Raw genomic sequence first — 19,923 nt, 5'->3', positions numbered from 1 at the left:
AGATTTGTATTTCGGGCTCTCTGTCCTAACTGGGGTTGCCAGCTCCAAATTGGGAAATTCCTGGAGATCTGAGGGGTGAAACCTGGAGAAACCTGGAGAAAGTGGGGTTTGGGCAGGGAAAGAACCTTGGCATGGCATAATTCCATACAGTCCACCCCCCAAAGTAGCCATTTTCTCCAGGTGAACTGATCTCTGTGGCCTGGAGACCAGTTGTAATTCCAGGAGATCTCCAGCCACTACCTGGAGGCTGGCAACCCCAGTCCTAACATCTGTACCGGCAGCCTCATCTGGCCTTTGGACAAGAGGTCCCTGCGCTGGGGCGTTCGGAGGGAGGCAGGACGGCTCATTTCGCCCCCCTTTCCATCCCCCGCCAGGCTGCCCCGGCCCCGGCCCGGTTCCGAAACCTTCGTCCGCACCCGAGGAAATTCCGCCTGCCCTGGTTTCCCCGGAGCCCGCCAGCCCATCTTCTCCGAGGCGGAGTTTCCCAGGCGAGCCAGGCGCGTAGGAAGAAGGGTCGCCCGGCGCCGCCTCCTGCCTGCCTGCCTGCTATATAGCGCCGAGCGCGCCCTGCTGAGCGCCTGGAAACTGCGCTGCGGGGAAGCGGCGGCGAGTGCGCGTCTGCCCAGCCGAGCCCAGCCACGGACAGGCGGCCACTGTAAGTCCTTCCCCGCGCCCGGGGGCTCTGCTAGGGGCGTCTTCCCGCGGCCTCCCCTTTCTCTCCCTGCCTCGCCGGTCTTTCGCCTCCTGCTTTCCACTTGTGGCCCCTCCGCGACCTTGTAATCCGAGCCGAGGACCTTCAGCGCCTGCGGTCCTCTCGCCGGCGCTTCTGTTTATGCATCGCTCTTTGAGACCAAGCAGTGCCCCACTCAGAAAGGTGGGCCAAATATTTTGCCCACAATACAGCTGGGGAGCTGGGCTGAGAGGAGAGGCTTATCCAAGGCCACCTGCTGAGCTCACAGTGCCGGGAAGAGCAAGGTCCCAGTCCACTTGCACCTTCGAGTCCGACTAGATGTCCAGGGTTTGAGCTTTCGGGTAGATTCGCCAAGAGGGGTGACCTCAAACTTGCTTTCCTGCACTTTTCTCCCTCGCTCTCCAAGTTGCCTTTCCGATCATTAGGATGAGCCCAAATTCTCGCCAGGCCAATGGACTCCTTGGGAGTGGAGTCGGAGCAGCAATGATATCAAGACAGGAGTCCAGTGGCACTTTGAACACTAACAACGTTTATTCCAGTATAATGGGGGGGGGACCCACTTCATCAGTTGCATGAAGTGAAATCCTTTAGCAGATGTATTTATACTGAAAGTTACAAGCAAGAGAAAGCAGAGGGCATCTCTTTTGTAGCATCTCCTTCTCCTGCTTCTATATCGCTTGCAACTTTTCAACACATAAATATATCTGTCATAGGTGTGCACTTTGTGCATATGATCAAGTGAGCTCTCACATACTTATTTTATTTTTATTTTATGTCATTTGTAGCAAATGGGGACTCAAGCTGGCTTACAAAATTACCTTCTCCTTTATTTTATCTCCACAACAGCCCTGTGAGGTTGTTTAGTCTGAGGGTGCAACTGGCCCAAGGTAATCCAGCCAGCTTCCATGGCAGAGTGGAGATTCGAACCCGGGTCTCCCAGATCCTAGTCCAGCACTCTATCCACTACACCACACTGGCTCTCATATGAACAAATAGTGTGTATCTTTAAGGTGCCCCTGGAGGCCTGCTTGGCGTTGCTACTCCTATAAAATGCTCAGCAGGATTTGAAGCCGACTTGCAATTTGATCCGCTGCTCCAGAGACGGGAAAGCTTGTTTCCCTTGGCAGTGGGCATCACTTATATTACTCTAAGACTGAAGGGGAGAATTTGCTGTGCTGAAAAGCGTTGCATTTAAACCAATGATATGCAGTGATGTAAGCAGCCCGCCATCTATGCATGCTCCCAAATCTAAATCACAATGCATTCAGACAGTGTGTGAGTCCTGATGGCAGTTAAATCATGGTGCATATATATTTTATGACATGTGTATTTTGACACCCAGTAGATACAGGGAGGGAAGGAGCAAGGGAGGGAAGGTGGCATGGTTTCATGTTGTCTAACTCATCCCTAGAATTGCTTATGTTCTGTTTCAGCATTTCTTCAACTCTGTATTGGATTCTTGCTAATGCCGTGTCTTTGTAAACTTGTGTTTATTTACCCTGTGGCATTGTTAATGGAAATGTCCTTGATACTGACTGTACTAATCTCACGCTGTGTAATCTGCCTTGAGTCTCAGTGAGAAAGGTGGACTATAAATGATATAAATAAATAAATGATAAAATATAGCCTGATTTCATCAGATCTCAGAAGCTAAGCAGGGTTGGTACTTGGTTGGGGGACTACAGTGGAAGGCTCTACAGAGGGAGGCAATGGCAAATCACCCCTGCTTCTCACTTGCCTTGGTTGTGACTAGACAGCACATACATACGTACAGGCATTTCTGCACACTTTCTGGCTGTCGGCCCCCCACAATTGCCATTTTCCCTGCTACACATGAGAAGGCTTTTTGTAAACAAGTAGTTGCTATAACGTTTATATATCTGGGGATGTATCCTGGTTTAGGTGGCACGATAGGGTATTTGAACTGCGCTCTTCCCAAAAAGATCAGAGCAAAGTAAGTGAGGGAAAGGAAGTACTGAGGACAGAGAAAGGACAATTAGAGTTCAGTGAGTAGCATCCTCAGGGGCACCAGCCTCTTTCTTGTGTGTGCCCTGGTAGGATCACAAGATAAGTGGCTGAAATCAAATCTAGGCATTTTGCATTGTAGACCAATTTAATCACAAGCCAACCTGAGTACCTTTAATTTCCTCCCTTAATCTTTTCATTTATTTATTTCATTTATTTATTTACTTCATTCTTGCCTTTCCTCTAATGGGGACCCAAAGTGACTTATGCTTTTCTCCTTCATTTTATCTTCACAACAACAGTCCTGAGAGGTAGGTTAGGCTGGGAGTTTATGACTGGCCCAAGGTTACCCGGCAAGTTTCCATGGCAGAGTAGGGTTTAAACCCGGGGGTCCCAGATCTGAGTCCAGCACTCTAACCACGACACACGTTTGCATTCATAACAAAAATCAGAGACACGCTAATCTTGGTATTTGGAATGATTGAATTGTTGGGAATTCTGGGGCTGAATCATTTCCACCGAAATTGCTGCTTGGGGGATTTCTGCTGACAGGCTTTAAGCTATTATCCTTGACTCACAGAAGGCTGGTTTTTCTAAATGCACATAAAATAAATTTTCATTATTTATTTTTTTATTTTTTTTTTACTTATACTCTAGTTTCTCCACAAGGGGGACCCAAAGTGGCTTACATCATTCTCCTCTCCTCCACCTTTTATCCCCACAAGAACCCTGTGAGGAAGTTCGGGCTGAAAGTGTGTGACTGGCCCAAGGTCACCCAGCGAGCTTCCATGGCAGAGCGGGAAATCAAGCCTGGGTTGCCCAGATCCTAGTCCAACACTTTGCGCCACCCAGATTCTCAGCTGACACTTTAACCACTCCACAATGTTGCCTCTCAAATGTGATCCGCTTCCTTTGAATGTTGTTCCCATATAAAGTAACCAAAAGATGGTTGTTGGGGGTTTTCCGGGCTGTCTTGCCGTGGTCTTGGCATTGTAGTTCCTGACGTTTCGCCAGCAGCTGTGGCTGGCATCTTCAGAGGTGTAGCACCAAAAGACAGAGATCTCTCAGTGTCACAGTGTGGAAAAGATGTAAGTCATTTGTATCTACTCAGGAGGGGTGGGGTTGAGCTGAGTCATTCTGTAAGAGTTTCCCAGGGTGTGGAATGCTAATGGCGGGAGGCTTCACTGTATCCTGAGGCGGTTCTTTTGCATATGGATTGGTGCTTGATGTGCTAATCTTCTCTGCAGGGCTATTGTCGGGTGTGGAGTGTTTTGTTGGCCTGGTGTTTTTCAGAACTGGAGCCCATGCTCTGTTCATTCTTAAGGTTTCTTCTTTCCTGTTGAAGTTTTGCTTATGCTTGTGAATTTCAATGGCTTCCCTGTGCAGTCTGACAAAGTAGTTGGAAGTGTTGTCCAGTATTTTGGTGTCCTGGAATAAGATACTGTGCCCTGTTTGAGTTAGGCTATGTTCAGCCACTGCTGATTTTTCAGGCTGTCCAAGTCTGCAGTGTCTTTCATGTTCTTTTATTCTTGTCTGGATGCTACGCTTTGTGGTCCCGATGTAAACTTGTCCACAGCTGCAGGGTATACGGTATACTCCTGCAGAGGTGAGGGGATCTCTGCTGTCTTTTGCTGATCGTAGCATCTGTTGTATTTTTCGGGTGGGTCTGAATACTGCTTGAAGGTTATGCTTTTTCATAAGCTTTCCCATCTGATCAGTAAGCATAACCTTCAAGCAGTATTCAGACCCACCCGAAAAATACAACAGATGCTACGATCAGCAAAAGACAGCAGAGATCCCCTCACCTCTGCAGGAGTATACCGTATACCCTGCAGCTGTGGACAAGTTTACATCGGGACCACAAAGCGTAGCATCCAGACAAGAATAAAAGAACATGAAAGACACTGCAGACTTGGACAGCCTGAAAAATCAGCAGTGGCTGAACATAGCCTAACTCAAACAGGGCACAGTATCTTATTCCAGGACACCAAAATACTGGACAACACTTCCAACTACTTTGTCAGACTGCACAGGGAAGCCATTGAAATTCACAAGCATAAGCAAAACTTCAACAGGAAAGAAGAAACCTTAAGAATGAACAGAGCATGGGCTCCAGTTCTGAAAAACACCAGGCCAACAAAACACTCCACACCCGACAATAGCCCTGCAGAGAAGATTAGCACATCAAGCACCAATCCATATGCAAAAGAACCGCCTCAGGATACAGTGAAGCCTCCCGCCATTAGCATTCCACACCCTGGGAAACTCTTACAGAATGACTCAGCTCAACCCCACCCCTCCTGAGTAGATACAAATGACTTACATCTTTTCCACACTGTGACACTGAGAGATCTCTGTCTTTTGGTGCTACACCTCTGAAGATGCCAGCCACAGCTGCTGGCGAAACGTCAGGAACTACAATGCCAAGACCACGGCAAGACAGCCCGGAAAACCCCCAACAACCATCGTTCTCCGGCCGTGAAAGCCTTCGACAATACATCGAATAACCAAAAGATATCTATCAAAAAGTATACATATCACTATTGACAGACTTTGAAAAAATATTGTGTGTGCGCAACAGTCTCAAAAAATGATTTGCAGAACCTTTGATTGCCAGCTGCTTAAACAATTATATATGCTGGGGAAATCATCCTACATTTTGCTGGGAAAAGTTTTAACGGTGCCATCCAAAGGGCCCTTCCCCAATAGCAAGCCACAAGGAATAGACCTGAGTAGGATTTGGAGTAGACCTACTTAGGATCCCTTTCTTAGAAGTAAGTCTCATTTTATTCAATGGGCTAACTTCCAGGAAAGTGTTTCAGGACTGCAGTCTTACTGGCTCATTAAAGGAGGATTTCAACAGCATCTTCTTGCTCCAGGAGTTTGCATGGGATCAAGTTTCTTTTAAATCCAGTGCAAACTGCTGAGACCCATTATATATGGGTGAAATCATCTTTCAGTGAATCAACTTTAAAGTATGTAGATAGCTCTTCTCTACAAACACATGCTTTTTTTTAAACCGTGTGTTATGTGCCGTCAAGTTGCTTCCAACTGAGGGTGACCCAAGAATTATCAGCCTCCAAAATAGCTTATCGTTGACAGCCTTGCTCAGCTCTTGCAAACTGGAGGATGCTGTTTTCTTGATCGAGTCAATACTTCTCTCACTGGGTCTTCCTCTTCTCCTGCTGCCTTCAGTTTTTGCAAGAATTACTGGCCTTTCCAGCAAGTCCTTTCTTCTCACAATGTGACCAAAGTATGATAGGTGCCATTTATTTATTTTTATGTATTGTATTAATATGAGGTGGATCAGATTCATTTTGCGCCTTTGTAGACAAGAGCTGCCCTAACCTGGATAGCCCAGGCAAGCCCAATCTCATCAGATCTTAGAAGCTAAGCAGGGTTGGCCTAGGTTGGTAATTGGATGGGAGACCTCCAATGATGGTCAGGGTTGCAGAGGCAGGCAATGGCAAACCATCTCTGTTAGTCTCTTGCCTTGAAAACCCCAGAAGGGGGTGCCATGTCAGCTATGATGACGGCACTTTCCATCAGATAAAGACTGCTTTTACACACATTGGATGATGTATTCCCAATGCACCTTAGCAATTGTTTGCAACTGGATTTTTCCACTTGCAAATAATTGCTAAAATGCATTGGAAGTGCATTATCAATGTGTGTGAAGGCAGGCAGACCTTCTTTAGGTTAAGGGCTGTTTTTTGGATTGTGTTTATCATGCTGTGTTTACCAGTAAACCTCTATAAAAATTCAAAACGCAAACACTGGAATCTGCTTTAGTTTTGACACACAAACCTGGAATCTGTGTTTGTCAAGAGCGGAGGACTATCTTAGAATCTACAGAGCTCCTTTGGCCGTCCCACTTAGCTTAAGCGAATGGAATGAACAGACTTTTCGTATTGCTGGAGGTGGCCAGCTCTGTCATGCCTGGGAGATTCTTACTGTAAAACAAATAGAAAGAATCCCAAAAGAAGATAGCATCTTCCATAGACAGAGATTTGGATCTTTTTTTGTGCAAGAACCAAATAAAAGTTGGACAACAGTCAAGCATCATTTGAGTGCAGTGCAATCTATGCCTACAGATTATGCATACATGCAAAGACTCGATGAATGAACATTTATAGAAGTATAGTTTGTGCATACTTCCAGGAATATTTCCTATAGATGCAAATATTTTCTTTGTCCTCTGAAAGTGCAGTTTGCATAGAATGGTAGGGCAGAAAGAAGGCATGTCATGGGACAACAAGTCATCAACTTCCATCTCCCCCCCCCAAAAAAAGAATCCTTCCTTCATCAGCCTCCTGAATGGTCTGTGTATTTCACATGATCATGTTTTGCAAAGAGAAAACAGGAAGGAGAGTTAGAGAAGCATGCCACATGAAACCCCCAGTTTAAGACTGACCTTACAAACTACTTTTTGGAGGGTTCTAAATTTCTTATACGTTTACGGAATGATTTGAAATGCTTGCTTTTGAATTTTGAATTTTAGTTAAATTATTTTTTAAAAAACACTACTTTTTCAATATACTGAGGGTGATTCCTAATGCAGAACTTGCATTGGACTTTTGTTGCTGCCTGTTATTACATCAAGGCATGGAGGTGTGCTCAGCATTTCACAAAGGAGTGCCTTCATGCGCAATCTTCTTTAGTCATTGATGGCTCAGACCTTCTCACTTAACAGGTTTGATCAAAGCATTGCAAAGGCATAATAATCCAGTTGAAGCAGAGCTGTTGCTTAATTCTCTACTGGAAATCAGTGTGACATAAAAAGGGGTTATTTTTGGATTGCACCATTGGAATGTTTTTATAGCTTTTGTTTGTTTTTTTATTGCTTTTACATTTTATAGATCAGAGGCTGTAGACTTCTCTCTCTCTTTTTTTTGCATTAATAGATGGTGTCTCCAAAATAAGTTAAAAACAACCCCACCCCCCACTCCCGCAATCCTGTGTATACATATTTGGGAGTAAGCCTGGTGGAACACAGTGGAATTTGCTTCCAAATAAACATGCGTAGGATTGAAATGCATGTTAAGTTTTACTGGTATTCTAGAGTGTACTTTATGAAAGATGGCTCTTCAAATCGTACAACCCTTTCCTGTATTTTTTGACAACATTCCAGGTAAAGAAAATTATAGAGCCATTATCCTTGAAATAGTAAAGAGTCCAGTAGCACCAGTTGCATCTGATGAAGAGAACTGTGATTCTCGAAAGCTTATGCTACAGTACAGTTGGTTAGTCTTAAAGGTGCTACTGGACTCTTTACTATTTTGCTACTACAGACTAGAGATGGGCACGAACCGAAATACAAACCAAAATTAAGCACGAACCAGGCTGGTTAGTGGTTTGCGAACCACGGTTTGTCAGATCCCATTTCTGACGAACTGCCATGAACTTTTAGGCTGGTTCATTTGGTTCATTTTTTGGTTCATTACTGCATACAGCCTGGTGCCAATCAATCAGTTTCCTAGGCAATGGGATGGACTTCCTGCAGACCTTCTGCTGACCCAGAAGTGAACTTCTGCTGGCTTGGAAGTTACCTTCTGCTGACCAGGAAGTGATGATTTTCTGACCTGGGTGTGATGTTTTCATGAACCAAACAAACCAGTTCATGAACCAGGAGCAGGTTCGTAAAAGTTCATGGTTCGTGAAATTTGATGAACCACGAACCACATGGTTCGATTTTTTTCAGTTCGTGCCCATCTCTACTACAGACTAACACGGTTAACTCCTCTGGATCTATATCCTTGAAATGTAATTCATGAGACACAGGATTTCCCTAGTTCCCTGTCACCACTAAACAAAGAAATAGTTTACAACAATCCATTCCTTGAATTTGTTACAATGGCAAGGCACCTGTCACTCATGTGTCCATGAATCATTTGTTCGTTCCAAGTAGTGATGTACTAGTTCCACCTTACTGGGAATGCTGGGAAAAAATGAAATTATATCTCCTGAAATAAGTGACAGATATTTCCACTGGGTTCAGCAAGGTCAACTTGTCATCCAGAGTTCATTGTCACTTTTGAAGAGATTTACGTACCAGTCAGTTTGGCATAGCAATTAGAACAGGATCTCAGAGACCTGGGTGCAAATCCTCACTCTGCCAAGGAAAGTGGGTGGGTGGCCTTGGGCCAGTAACTCTCAGCCTAACCTACCTTGTAGGGTTGTTGTTGTGAGGGTGAAGCATAGGTGAGAATGAAATGGAGAGTGCTAGAATGTCTCCTTCTATTGTCATCTTCCACTAGCAGGAGAAGACTTTTGCTTTGTTTCTGCCATACCTCCAATAACTGTTATTGGCTTTCCCCCTGGTTTTGGTGTTATGTGCAGGTCTCATTTTGAGGGAAAATGTGCAGGAATGCAGTTCCGGCAGTTCCCCAAAGAGGTCACATGTCAGGTGGCCCTGCCCACCTGACTCTCGGCCATTTTGAGCCCGTTTCGGCCTGAATTGGGGCCGAAATGGCCCAGATCGGGCCTCTGACGGGTGGTGGATCATGCTCCCGCTCAGCAGTGGCCTGATCCTGCTCAGCAGTGGCCATTTTCAGCCCCTTTTTGCCATTTTGGGCCCAATTCCGGTCCTGAATGGCCAGGATTGGGTCCAAAACAGCCAGGATAGGTGATGTCAGGGGGTGTGGCATATGCAAATCAGTTATGCTAATAACACATTTGTGGTGATGTCAAGGGATGTGGCATATGCTAATGAGTTATGCTAATGAGTCCCTCCAGGTCTTTTTCTACGAAATGACCCCTGGTTATCTGTGTTTGCATGTGTATATGTTCTTATTGAGGCCCAGTTTGGTGTAGTGGTTAAGAGTGGCAGGACTCTAATCTGGAGAAGTGGGTTTGATTCCCCACTCCTCCACTTGAAGCCAGCTGGGTGACCTTTGGTCAGTCACAGCTCTCTCAGAGCTCTCTCAGCCCCACCCGCATCACAGGGTGTTTTGTTGAGAAAGTTGAGAGGGTGAATCTGCTCTTTTGTTCCTCAAGGGCAGTCATACTAGTTCGTGGCAGCAACAACAACAGCAGCGCTTCTTGTGACAAACAGACTTAATGTGGCATAGTCAGATTTTGTGAACTAGAGCCCATTTAATCACATGCTTGGCCGTCCTCCTTTGGCAGATATATAAGCATCTGAAAAACAGTGGACTCAAAAGGCCATAAACCCAGAAGTCCAGGATGTGACCTTTTTGTAACAAGCACAGTGATCAAACACTGTCAGCTGCAAATGGTGATAAGACCGTCTTCCTAGCATTGCTTTGCCAGTTTCCCATCTGTGAAGGGAACATAGGTTCAAGCTTGCTTCATAAATTCTAATTTGGCAATTGCACTCCGGAGACGGGAGCTAACGCCTTGGCCTTGGCTGAATGCTAAGGGAATTGAATAACACTTGCTTACTTATATTGATAAACTGCCTTAAATTTGAGGTAAATAAATTCTAATTTGGCAATTTCACACCAAAGTCTCTCATTGAATCCTGCCTCCCCCTCCCTCCCCAAAAATATGAATAATGGTGTCTTTTAGGTTGGAAAGACTACCTGGAAACCATATATAACTAGATGAACACCTAAATTTTGTGTTTTGTGTTTGGAGTAGACTACTTAGATGAGGGAAGCTAGAATGATGGGCTAGGATCTGGGAAACCAGGTAAGAGTTCCCACTCTGCCATGGAAGCTTTCTGGGTGACCTTCAGCCAATCACACACTCTCAGCCTAACCTACCTCGCAGGATTGTTGTGAGGAAAAAGCAAAGGAGCAGAGAATGACGTAAACTGCTTTGGGTCCCAGTAGGGAGAAAGGTGGGGTCTAAATGAAGTAAAATAAAAACAAAATACATAGACCAATCCCATGGTCTTGATGACAGAGCAGAATACAAGTATAACAAAGAAGTTAATAGTATATAAATCGAATGTTATTATTATTATTATTAATAGTACTAGCCAACCTGAAAGGGCTGTTGTATCACTAAAGTTTGTTTGTTTGTTTGTACGTATGTACGTACCTCACGCTTCTTCCCAATGGGGACCCAAAATGGCTTACAAAATTGTTCTCCCCTCCTCCATTTTATTCTCAGAGTAACACCTTGTGAGGTAGGTTAAGCTGACAGAGAGACAGGATCAAAGTCATCCAGTGAATTTCCATGGCTGAGTGTGGATTCGAATCTGGGTCTCCTAGATCCTAGCCAATGGTTAAGAAATTCCTGGGGAGGGCGTGGTGTGAGGAGGGGAGAGACCACAGGGGGGTGTTATGCCACTGAGTCCACCCTCCACAGCTACCATTTTCTCTAGGGGAACTGAGTCTGGACATAGTTGTAATTCGAGGAGAACTTCAGGCCGCACCTGGAGGTTGGCAACCCTGTCCTAGCCCAGAATTCTAACCCTTACATGAAAATGTAATAATATGTGTGGAGTTTGTTAATTCTTTGAAATGTACCATCGGAATGCTTGGAATGATTATCTTAGCTTCTGTATGAAAATGTTCTTCCTTTCACAGTCAATTGAGGCAACTTTAGGAGATTAACCTTTCCTCCTCAATGTCACATTTGGCTGCTAGATTATTTGACTATTTGTTTTTTTAATGTGAGTCCCAGAGCCTGACAACTTCTTAATGTAATTTGCAGGCTCAAAGAAGGAAGATGATAAAAGCGATTCCCTTTTTCCACAGAAGTCCTATCAAACAGAGCCCAGGCAATAACGATTGTGGGACGGAAAGCAAGACTGCCCCGAAGCCCTCAACATCCTCTGAGTCCGAATCTGACACCGTGTCAATCGAATCATCGGCAGAAGAGGCTCCACCCAAAGACGACATGAAAACTCGGAACCACAGAGAGGCTCCTGCCCTAGGAAGCTGTCCCTCAGAAATCAATGGGAAAGGCACCTCAGAGCCTGCGAAAAACAAACTTAAAGGAATCCGAGGGAAATTAGTTGGTATCTTTCACGTTCCAGATGGAAGACCTGAAAAAACACCTAAAAATAAAGACTGTAAACAGGAAGAAAGCAAACCTATCACAGGTACAGTTTAACTATCAGCATATGCTATGGAGGAGCAGAATTACACTTAAATGTGTGGGTTGCTTCTGAAAACGGAAGCTCTGTGTTGACTTTCCTCTGTAATATTTATTACGGCTTTCCATATGTCCCAAGGCTATTACCTCATACATTTTCAAACTCCCTCTAGCAGCAGCCAATGCTAAGGAATAAGGGCAGGGAAAATAACACAGAAATATGGTCTAAGCAGTACTGAATGCTATGAAAGGGGAAAGGAGAGCTTGACACTGGGCTGCAGTTTTCAGCGGCAGCCTTGTGTCTCTTTGTCATGCTCCATTTTGCCACATAGAGTGGTACTGCTGAGATTCAAAGCATTAGAGCTCCCTGGAATTAGAAACTAGCTTGTCATTGGGGTGCCAGTTAAAGAGCTGCTTGTGTTTTGCACCATGCAAAACAACATGGTGTCCTTTCCAGTGAATAGATGGTGTGGAGGTGAATTATCGTTATTAAATGTTAACCTGTTGAATACAATATTTTCATTTTGTTTTGCCAGTTGACAAAATCAGAGAGCTCATTGATGACAAAAGGTTATTTGAAGCCGGTCAACATCTCCTTATGCTAGAGAAGGAGCCTTACGACGAGACGAGTGAAGAAAGAAAAGGGGTAGATCAGAGTGAGATCAAAGAACTGTATGACTTTTTGAAGCACGAGGCCCTTGGCATCATAAAGACTTCTATCCGAATAGCACTCACTAATCCAGAGTTACTTCAGAACACTGTGAGAGCAATCGCAGAGCAAGTGAAGGAGGACGAGAGAGACGCCTTAGAAAAGGTACCGGGGAAAGTTCTGAGTTCCCGGCCCAGAAAATGGAAGGAGGACTGGAAGAAAACAATCCAAGAGTGTGTTGCTGACCGAATGCAAGTGCCTTCTTTCGATGGTGTCGAAGGCCTCTCTGCAGCTGCTCACAGCTTCCTGCACATGGGAAAGACGATGAAAGACGATCTCATCACGGTGGTGCAACATATTAAGCCGCATTACTCCAAGGACTTTCACGTGTGCTGCATTTATGCGGAGTGTTACTACCAGTGTTTCTCCTCCCAGCTGGAGGCAATTGCTCAGTTTGAACTGGGCAGCAGGGACAACACCCTCCTGCTCACCTGGGTGCAGAACATTTATCCAAAGTAAGTATTCTTCATTTAAGTATTTATACCCCACTTTTCTTCTCATCCGAACCCAAAGTGGTTCACAACATCATTTTCATCTCCATTTTAAATTATCGCCTGGATGCAGAACATTTATTCAAAGTATTTAGACATTTATACCCCACTTCCCCCCCCCCAGTTGGGAACCAGAATGGCTAACAATATTTTCTCCCCTCCTCCATTTTATCTTCACGACAGCAGCCCTTTGAAGTAGGGCAGCAACCCCCAACCTCTGCCACTTGGTAGGACGATGGGGCGTAATGCCTCATAAATCAGTGTTGAAGTGATGGCATGATGTCACTTCCAGGGTATGCTGGAGGTGTTATCATTCATTGACACGATACTCTAGGATTCACCAGAAACTCTATGGTTTCACTGGAAAGTCTGCATTTGCCCCTGTCTCCTGCTGGGTGCCAGCCACTGGATGGAAACTCTGCTTTGAAGTAGGTTAGGTTGAGAGAGAGTGACTGGTCCAACGGTCTCCAGTGAGCTTCCACAGCAAACCAGGAACTCGAACCTTATTTTCTTAGATCCTGGTCCAGCCCTCTAATCATTACACTATGCTGCCTCTAGCAATTGGTCTTGCACATTTCTTTATTTCAGACACTCACACTTTGCATGAAAACTTGATCAAGGTGGTTTATTTATTTAACATATTTATATCCTGCCGTATATCTTATGACTCAAGGCAGCTAACACGGCAACAATAGCCAATGAAAACAATAGACACCTCAAAATGTGTACTGCATAATACATAGGCAGGGTTTTCCATCACCAGCCAAATTAGATAGCTATCTAATTATTTGTTTTTGGAGAGCGCTATCAGTTCATCTTTTCCCTTTCGTTGTTGCTCCACTAACCAGGTCAACATTCTGCACCAAGCAAACACAAATTCTGCACTCAATACCAATGAACAATAAAATTTAAAAAGAGCTGCAGGTGAGAAACAAATCCAGCAGCCTCTTCCCCTTGCTTCCTCTTATGCAAAAGGCTGTTTGGAATCCACACTTCTGCTTTTTGTTTTGTTTTTAAAATAAGAACTGGTTTGTTAGCTTGAGTGGGATCTGGTGACAAATGTGAAGCTGCAGCACAATTTTATAATGCAATTAAGAGCAGATTTAGACATTTAAAAAAATTGATTGGCATGGATCTCCCAACGCTTCCGAATGCAACTAGGGAGAAACCCACATTTGAATGATCCCTAAAATCAGTTGCTGTAGGAACGGATAGCCAATGAAATAATCATTTTCTAAAGAGAATCCCAGAATGAACTCTGAAAGTTCAACCATTCAGCACTTCCAAAAGTCAGAAACGGCATTACCCTTTGCAGAGGACATTGAATTGCAGGGGCCAGGCGCTGCGAGTCGGGTGTCATTCTGTTTGTTGAAAAGGTCAAAAATGATAAGATGCTCCAGAATCTACGATTAGCTCTTCCGTGTGCTTTTTGTTAAATAGCAGCTAGGTAGGGCGGGCAGTTCTTTTGGATCAGGGCCATGGCACAGGGAAAGGAAGCCATGTGAGCGGAAGTTCTGGGACTTCCATGTATGGTCCTCCCCTCACTTCTTTCTCTTTCAGACAGCCAGAATGGGGGTCTACAGTTCAGATCGGGACTGTTGCATGGGATGACAGGAGTTTAAGTCCTTCCTATTCAGTTTTTCTTTTTACCTGAATTGACCCCTATAGAGGTATTATTTGCTCTACTGGGGCAAAAGTCCAGGATCGTCCTCAAGACTTGCTCATTTATTTAGCCCCATGGGATTATTTCACACCAAGAAAATGGTGTGGAGGGAAGACTGAACTCCCCCCCCCCAATGGTCCCAATCCAGATCAGCTATTAAAGAAAAAATGGGGGGTGTTTGTAGCCCCAGTGGGTGTGGCTGTTGAGGGCAGTGGGCCTCGTGGGGCCAACAGCATCAGAGTTTGCAGCAGACCAGGCAGCGAAAGCCCCTCCATGCAGGCGCACCTCCAAAGAACAGACAGGAGATGGTGCTTCCAGCCAACCCACAGAATTTTATTACAGCCAGGCAAGTTCCAAAGCATTATCCTGATGCTCAGTGGCTCAGTCCTCCTCCAGCCCTAGCCTCCCCCAACTCTGCAATAACACAGCCATTAAGGCCATCCCCGACCATGGGTCCACCACCCCAGGTGCTGCCTTCACTCTAGCCCCACCAACTCAGGGGTACACCTTCCCCCATAAGCGTAGCCCCTGATAGCATGGGCCAACTCTGGAAAGATGTTGAGGATCCTGGGAAAACCCGCTCCACGAAATGTTCGTGGATGGTCCCTAATTCCCACCAGCCCTCAATGCATGCCCCGGTGGGTTGCCGCAGAGCCCTAACATGCGCCCTTGATGCTCCTCCTCTTCAGCCATCTGTTGGAGGCACCAGCCATGACCAGCCCATGTCCTTGTGCTCTTTCCCCTTGCTATTTCCAGTAGGGTTACCAAGTCTGTCTTCAGAAATTCCTGGAGACTTGGGCGTGGAGCCTGGAGAAGGCAGAGTTTGGGGAGGGAATTCAGAAGGGATGTGATGTCATAGAGTCCACCCACTGACGTTGTCATTTTCTCCAGGGGATCGTATCTCTGTAGTCTGGGGATCAGTTGTAATGCCAGGAAACCAGGCCCCATCTGAAGGCTGGAAGCCTTAGTTTCCAGCCTCAGACAGATAAAACATACAGACCAGAATTACTACTAGCCCAGATGGAACATTCTGGAATGTTGCCAGAAAGTTTCTCCCAACAGGGTAAAGAGCAGCTTCAGGAAGATAGATCAAGATGGGAAGCCATGTTAGTCTGTCTGTAGCAGTAGAAAAGAGCAGTAGCACCTATAAGACTAACAACATTTTGTGATTTGAAGAAGTAAACTGTGGCTCACGAAAACTCATACCCTACCACAAATTTTGTTAGTCTTATAGGTGCTACTGGACTCTTGCTCTTTTCTGTAGCTTCAGGGAGAAATTTGAGGTCTGGAAATGGCACAACTGAAAAGGTTAAACCCTTCTCGCCCATGGTCCCAATCCAACTCAGTTCCCACACACACCTTCCGCACTGCTGTTGTTTAACAATAAGTAGCACACTGGAAATCTGATCCTCTGGTATCATCTGTTTTGACCCTGAGTTATATAGGTCTTACTTCAGGGGGGCAAGATTGTAGTCCCATGTTAGTTTTATACGAATTGTTAGAAAATGGAGACATGAAGGAACCCCCCTTCCTGTTTCACTGGATTGTTTGCCATTTGTGGCTTACTTCAGTGACTGGTTTTGCAAGCAGAACAATAGCAAGAGGTAGGTATTTCAAAACATTTTAAAATGGTGTTTTTTTAAAAAAAACTTGCCCTTGGTGCCTCAAGTAGTTGAGCAGTTTCTGGCAGCTGTCTGGAAAAATGACTTTTAAATCCCACTTTCCCCCACTCCTTCACCAGCCCATACAAAAAACTTACCATATTTGAATTTCCACTATGAAACTTGTCTGTGTTGTCTCTTTAATGCCGTGAACAAGCCTGAAATAAATTTATTTAAAATTGGCTAGGAGTCCCAGGTGGTGGTCAAATTGCATCCAAGTATTCTCTCATGTTCCTGGTTGTCCTCCTTTCACATCTGCTTTTCATTCAGTTTGTTTGGAAATCTGAAGAAGGATTTGGGTCAATGGGCCCTCTGAACTGAACTGGCTAATAGGTGCTTTTTTTTTCATTTTTGTCCCCCAGCGAAATCAAAAAACATCCTGTTTTAGAGAAAGAGCTGGAAGAAGCCAACCTAGGAAGCCTTTTGCCATCAAGACAGATCAAGCATCTTGAAGAGACTTACCTAATCAATGAGTCGGTGAGAGAATAATTGTTCTTGCCGTTAAGAAGAATCTGATCATCTATACCAATCTTTTTTCCTTATTAATTTTACAATTTAATTGTTCTCTTTCTTTACAGACATTGCCTCCATCTTTCTCCTTTTCTCCTCACAAAAACCCTGTGAGGTAGGCACAGCTGAGAGAGAGTGTACAGGCCCCACGGTCATCCAAGTATATTTCAATGGCTGAGTGGGGAACTGAACTCAGGTCTCCCAGTCCAGGGCCGTTTCCACACGGCTTACCTCTGCCCGTAACAACCCGGTAGATCACGCAAAACCCGCAGAAGATCGCATTTTCTCACGTGAGATTTGCGCAACGTCATGTCACGCAAATCTCGCGTGAGAAAACACGATCTTCCGTGTTTTTTGCACAATCTACCGGGTCATTACGGGCAGAGGTAAGCTGTGTGGAAATGGCCCAGGTTTTTCACTACAACATCACACTGGCTCTTTTGTTTCACTCTCTATAGAAGACCGGTTTGGTGTAGTGGTTAAGTGTGGCAGGGCTCTAATCTGGAGAACCGGGTTTGATTCTCCACTCTTCCACTTGAAGCTAGCTGGGTGACCTTGGGTCAGTCACAGCTATCTTGGAGCTCTCTTAGCCTCACCTGCCTCACAGGGTGATTGTTGTGAGGATAATAATAACACACTTTGTAAACTGCTGAGTGGGGGTTGTCCTGAAAGGTGGTATATAAATCAAATGTTGTTGTTGTTATCTGAAATACTGATCCATTGAATATTTTGAATGAAGCATATGAATAAGTTTGTAATGTAAGAATTAAGAAACTTCTGTAGCGCTGAGTGCCCTGCTAGACCTCCCCCGGAAATTGGTTCCATTGTCAAACCACTCTTATTGTTAGGAATTTTCTCCTAATGTTCAGCCAGAATCTGCTGTCCTGTAACTTAAGCCCAACAAGTCTAGGCTTATCTGTTGCCTGGAACCTCAGATCATAGATCCACCATGGATGGAATGGAGGAACAGGCAGCTTTTCCTCAAAGATGAACTGACTTTCCTGATTTGTGAAAGGGACTGCTGAGAGGATAGATGGGAGGATCCTCAGGAGATGGAGATACAGGACCGGGAGACGGAAACGAATACTCCGGAGCCTTTGCCGCCGGAACCTGATTCCTCTCCAGATGTTGATCTCTGATACCTGTATATCCAACCATATATCTCTGACTTCTACTTCATACTGTTCTTTGGGGGTCCCCTATCCCCAGGAGTGGCATTTCAGGGGGGCATTTGGGGATGCAGGAGGAGGGGCTAGTTCCATTGATGGAAATCTCCATCCATGGAAATCTTTTGGTGGATGAAAACCCAAGTCTTCGCTCTGTTCCACGTGATAGCCCTTCAGGTATTCAAAGAGCGATATCATGTCCCTTCTTGGTCTTCTGTTCTCCATATCGTTCCTTCCTCATAGGACTTGTTTTCCAGACTGTGTCTTTATAGCATTCTTCTGATCTAGTTCCAGTTTGTCTCAATGTTAAGTTAATAGATGGGTTCTGGACTGGTTGATGGCATCACAGATTTATTGCCCTGTAACTCCAGCTGATTACTTCTGTTTTTCTTCTTACTCTGTCAAGGAGTCTCTTAAGCGCTGCCTGGCCAGATGCTTGGAAATGGAAGTCACAAGGTGGACACAAGGCAGGGAGCCAGAGAAACTGGATGGTCATTTTCACAGTGAGCTGCCAATAGATGCCATCCAGGTAATAAACAATATATATTAGTGTCTCATTTTTTAAAAGTCCCTAGCCCTCAGTAGTCAGACCAGGGAGATGTATCTGGGGTCTGGATTTGTGGAACTGAAAGACTTGGCTTCAGACTGTTGGCAGAGTGCCTATGCAGCCGTCAGGATACTGAACTGAATCAGAGTAACAAAAGCTTTATTAATAGAATTAACAAACTGAATAGGAAAGAGAAGAGAATAAATTGGTTGCCTTGCTAGTTAAGAGAGTTCTATAGAGTTCTGAGAAGGAGGAGGAGGTTACCCTGAGAGTAGCATTCTGCAGACAGACAAGGAAGAAAACCCCTTCTTAGAAAGCAGGTACTCCCCCTACAGTCCTGTCTAATTAGAGCTTGCTGCCCCCTTCAGAACCTTCTCTTCTTTGTACACAAGATGTTGTTATAATCCAACTCAAACTTCAAAATTATTTCAAGTTAATACATGACGATTCTGGTAACATTACCCAGTCATAGCCAAGAAGTCCTGTTGCTCGCAAGTCAGAAATGAACATTTGAAAGCTGCCTTGTACCAAGGCTGTACTTCTAGTTCAGCATCCTCCAGTCGGACCTTCAGGTATCCAGGAGATCTCTGGGAGGGAAGAGTCTTCCTCAAAACTCGCAACCTGAGATCTTTTTAACAGGAGAACTCAGGAATTGAAAGTGTTTGTATCATCGCACCCAGGGCTTTTTTTCTGGGAAAAGAGGTGGTGGAACTCAGTGGGTTGCCCTCGGCAAAAATGGTCACATGGCTGGTGGCCCCGCCCCCTGATCTCCAGACAGAGGGGAGTTTAGATTGCCGTCGCGGAGGGCAATCTAAACTCCCTTCTATCTGGAGATCAGGGGGTGGGGCCACCAGCCATGTGATCATTTTCAAGAAGGTTCCGGAACTCCGTTCCACTGTGTTTCAGCTGAAAAAAAGCCCTGATCGCAACCAGTAGGACTAAGCATGCCCGAAGCTGGGGCCACAATGTTTGGAATGCAAATAACAGTGACAAGTTGTTTGAGGCAGTACAATTCATGAAAAGTTAGGAATTTTGTTTTAATTACAAGCTAGGGTGGTTGGGGAGCAGCAGTGGAGTATCATGGCCATGAGACACATAAACGGTAGATCCTAGGATATTACTGAAGAGTCACACCGTGATGTTTTTGTGCTTTAGGCTGTGTACGGAGGACAAAAGCGAGCAAAGGACATTACACCAGACCTGGGCAAACAGATCTCACCACTGCTTTTGGCGGAGTTCTTGACCTTTCTGCAAAGGTGGGATGGCAAGCTCTTGGGTAAATTTGCAAGCTTTGCAAGCTCCCCTTCCCAGGCGAATGTTCTGATCGTTCTTTCTCTGATGTCTCTGCAGCTACAAGAAGGAACTGGAACGCTTCATTAAGGAGAACAGACAGCACCGATATTTTGAGGCAAATGTCATTGCAAATATTAACAACTGTTTGAGTTTTCGGTAAGAATGGAGCCATAGTTTTGACCAACGCTTAGCATTTATATATTGCTTTCAAGGGTCAA

The 19,923-nt window shown here is 45.0% G+C and overlaps 1 protein-coding gene across 2 annotated transcripts in view; it reads left to right on the top strand.

Annotated features, from left to right (window-relative positions):
* The first annotated feature begins 586 nt into the window (after positions 1-586).
* The window catches only part of TNFAIP2 (TNF alpha induced protein 2), a 32,302-nt gene continuing 12,965 nt past the window's right edge, over positions 587-19,923 (top strand). The window contains exons 1-7 of one of the 2 annotated variants that reach the window (XM_054972691.1): positions 587-655; positions 11,326-11,672; positions 12,202-12,829; positions 16,552-16,666; positions 18,272-18,394; positions 19,568-19,668; positions 19,763-19,861. In XM_054972691.1, coding sequence (XP_054828666.1) covers positions 11,468-11,672; positions 12,202-12,829; positions 16,552-16,666; positions 18,272-18,394; positions 19,568-19,668; positions 19,763-19,861 — 1,271 coding nt within the window. In that variant the 5' untranslated portion in view covers positions 587-655; positions 11,326-11,467. Of the gene's footprint in view, positions 656-11,281; positions 11,673-12,201; positions 12,830-16,551; positions 16,667-18,271; positions 18,395-19,567; positions 19,669-19,762; positions 19,862-19,923 lie in introns of both variants that reach the window. The other variant, XM_054972690.1, reaches the window with a different exon arrangement.

Source organism: Eublepharis macularius, chromosome 2 (genome assembly GCF_028583425.1).
Source record: "Eublepharis macularius isolate TG4126 chromosome 2, MPM_Emac_v1.0, whole genome shotgun sequence".
NCBI lineage: Eukaryota > Metazoa > Chordata > Lepidosauria > Squamata > Eublepharidae > Eublepharis > Eublepharis macularius.
This window is presented reverse-complemented; position numbering and strand designations above follow the sequence as displayed.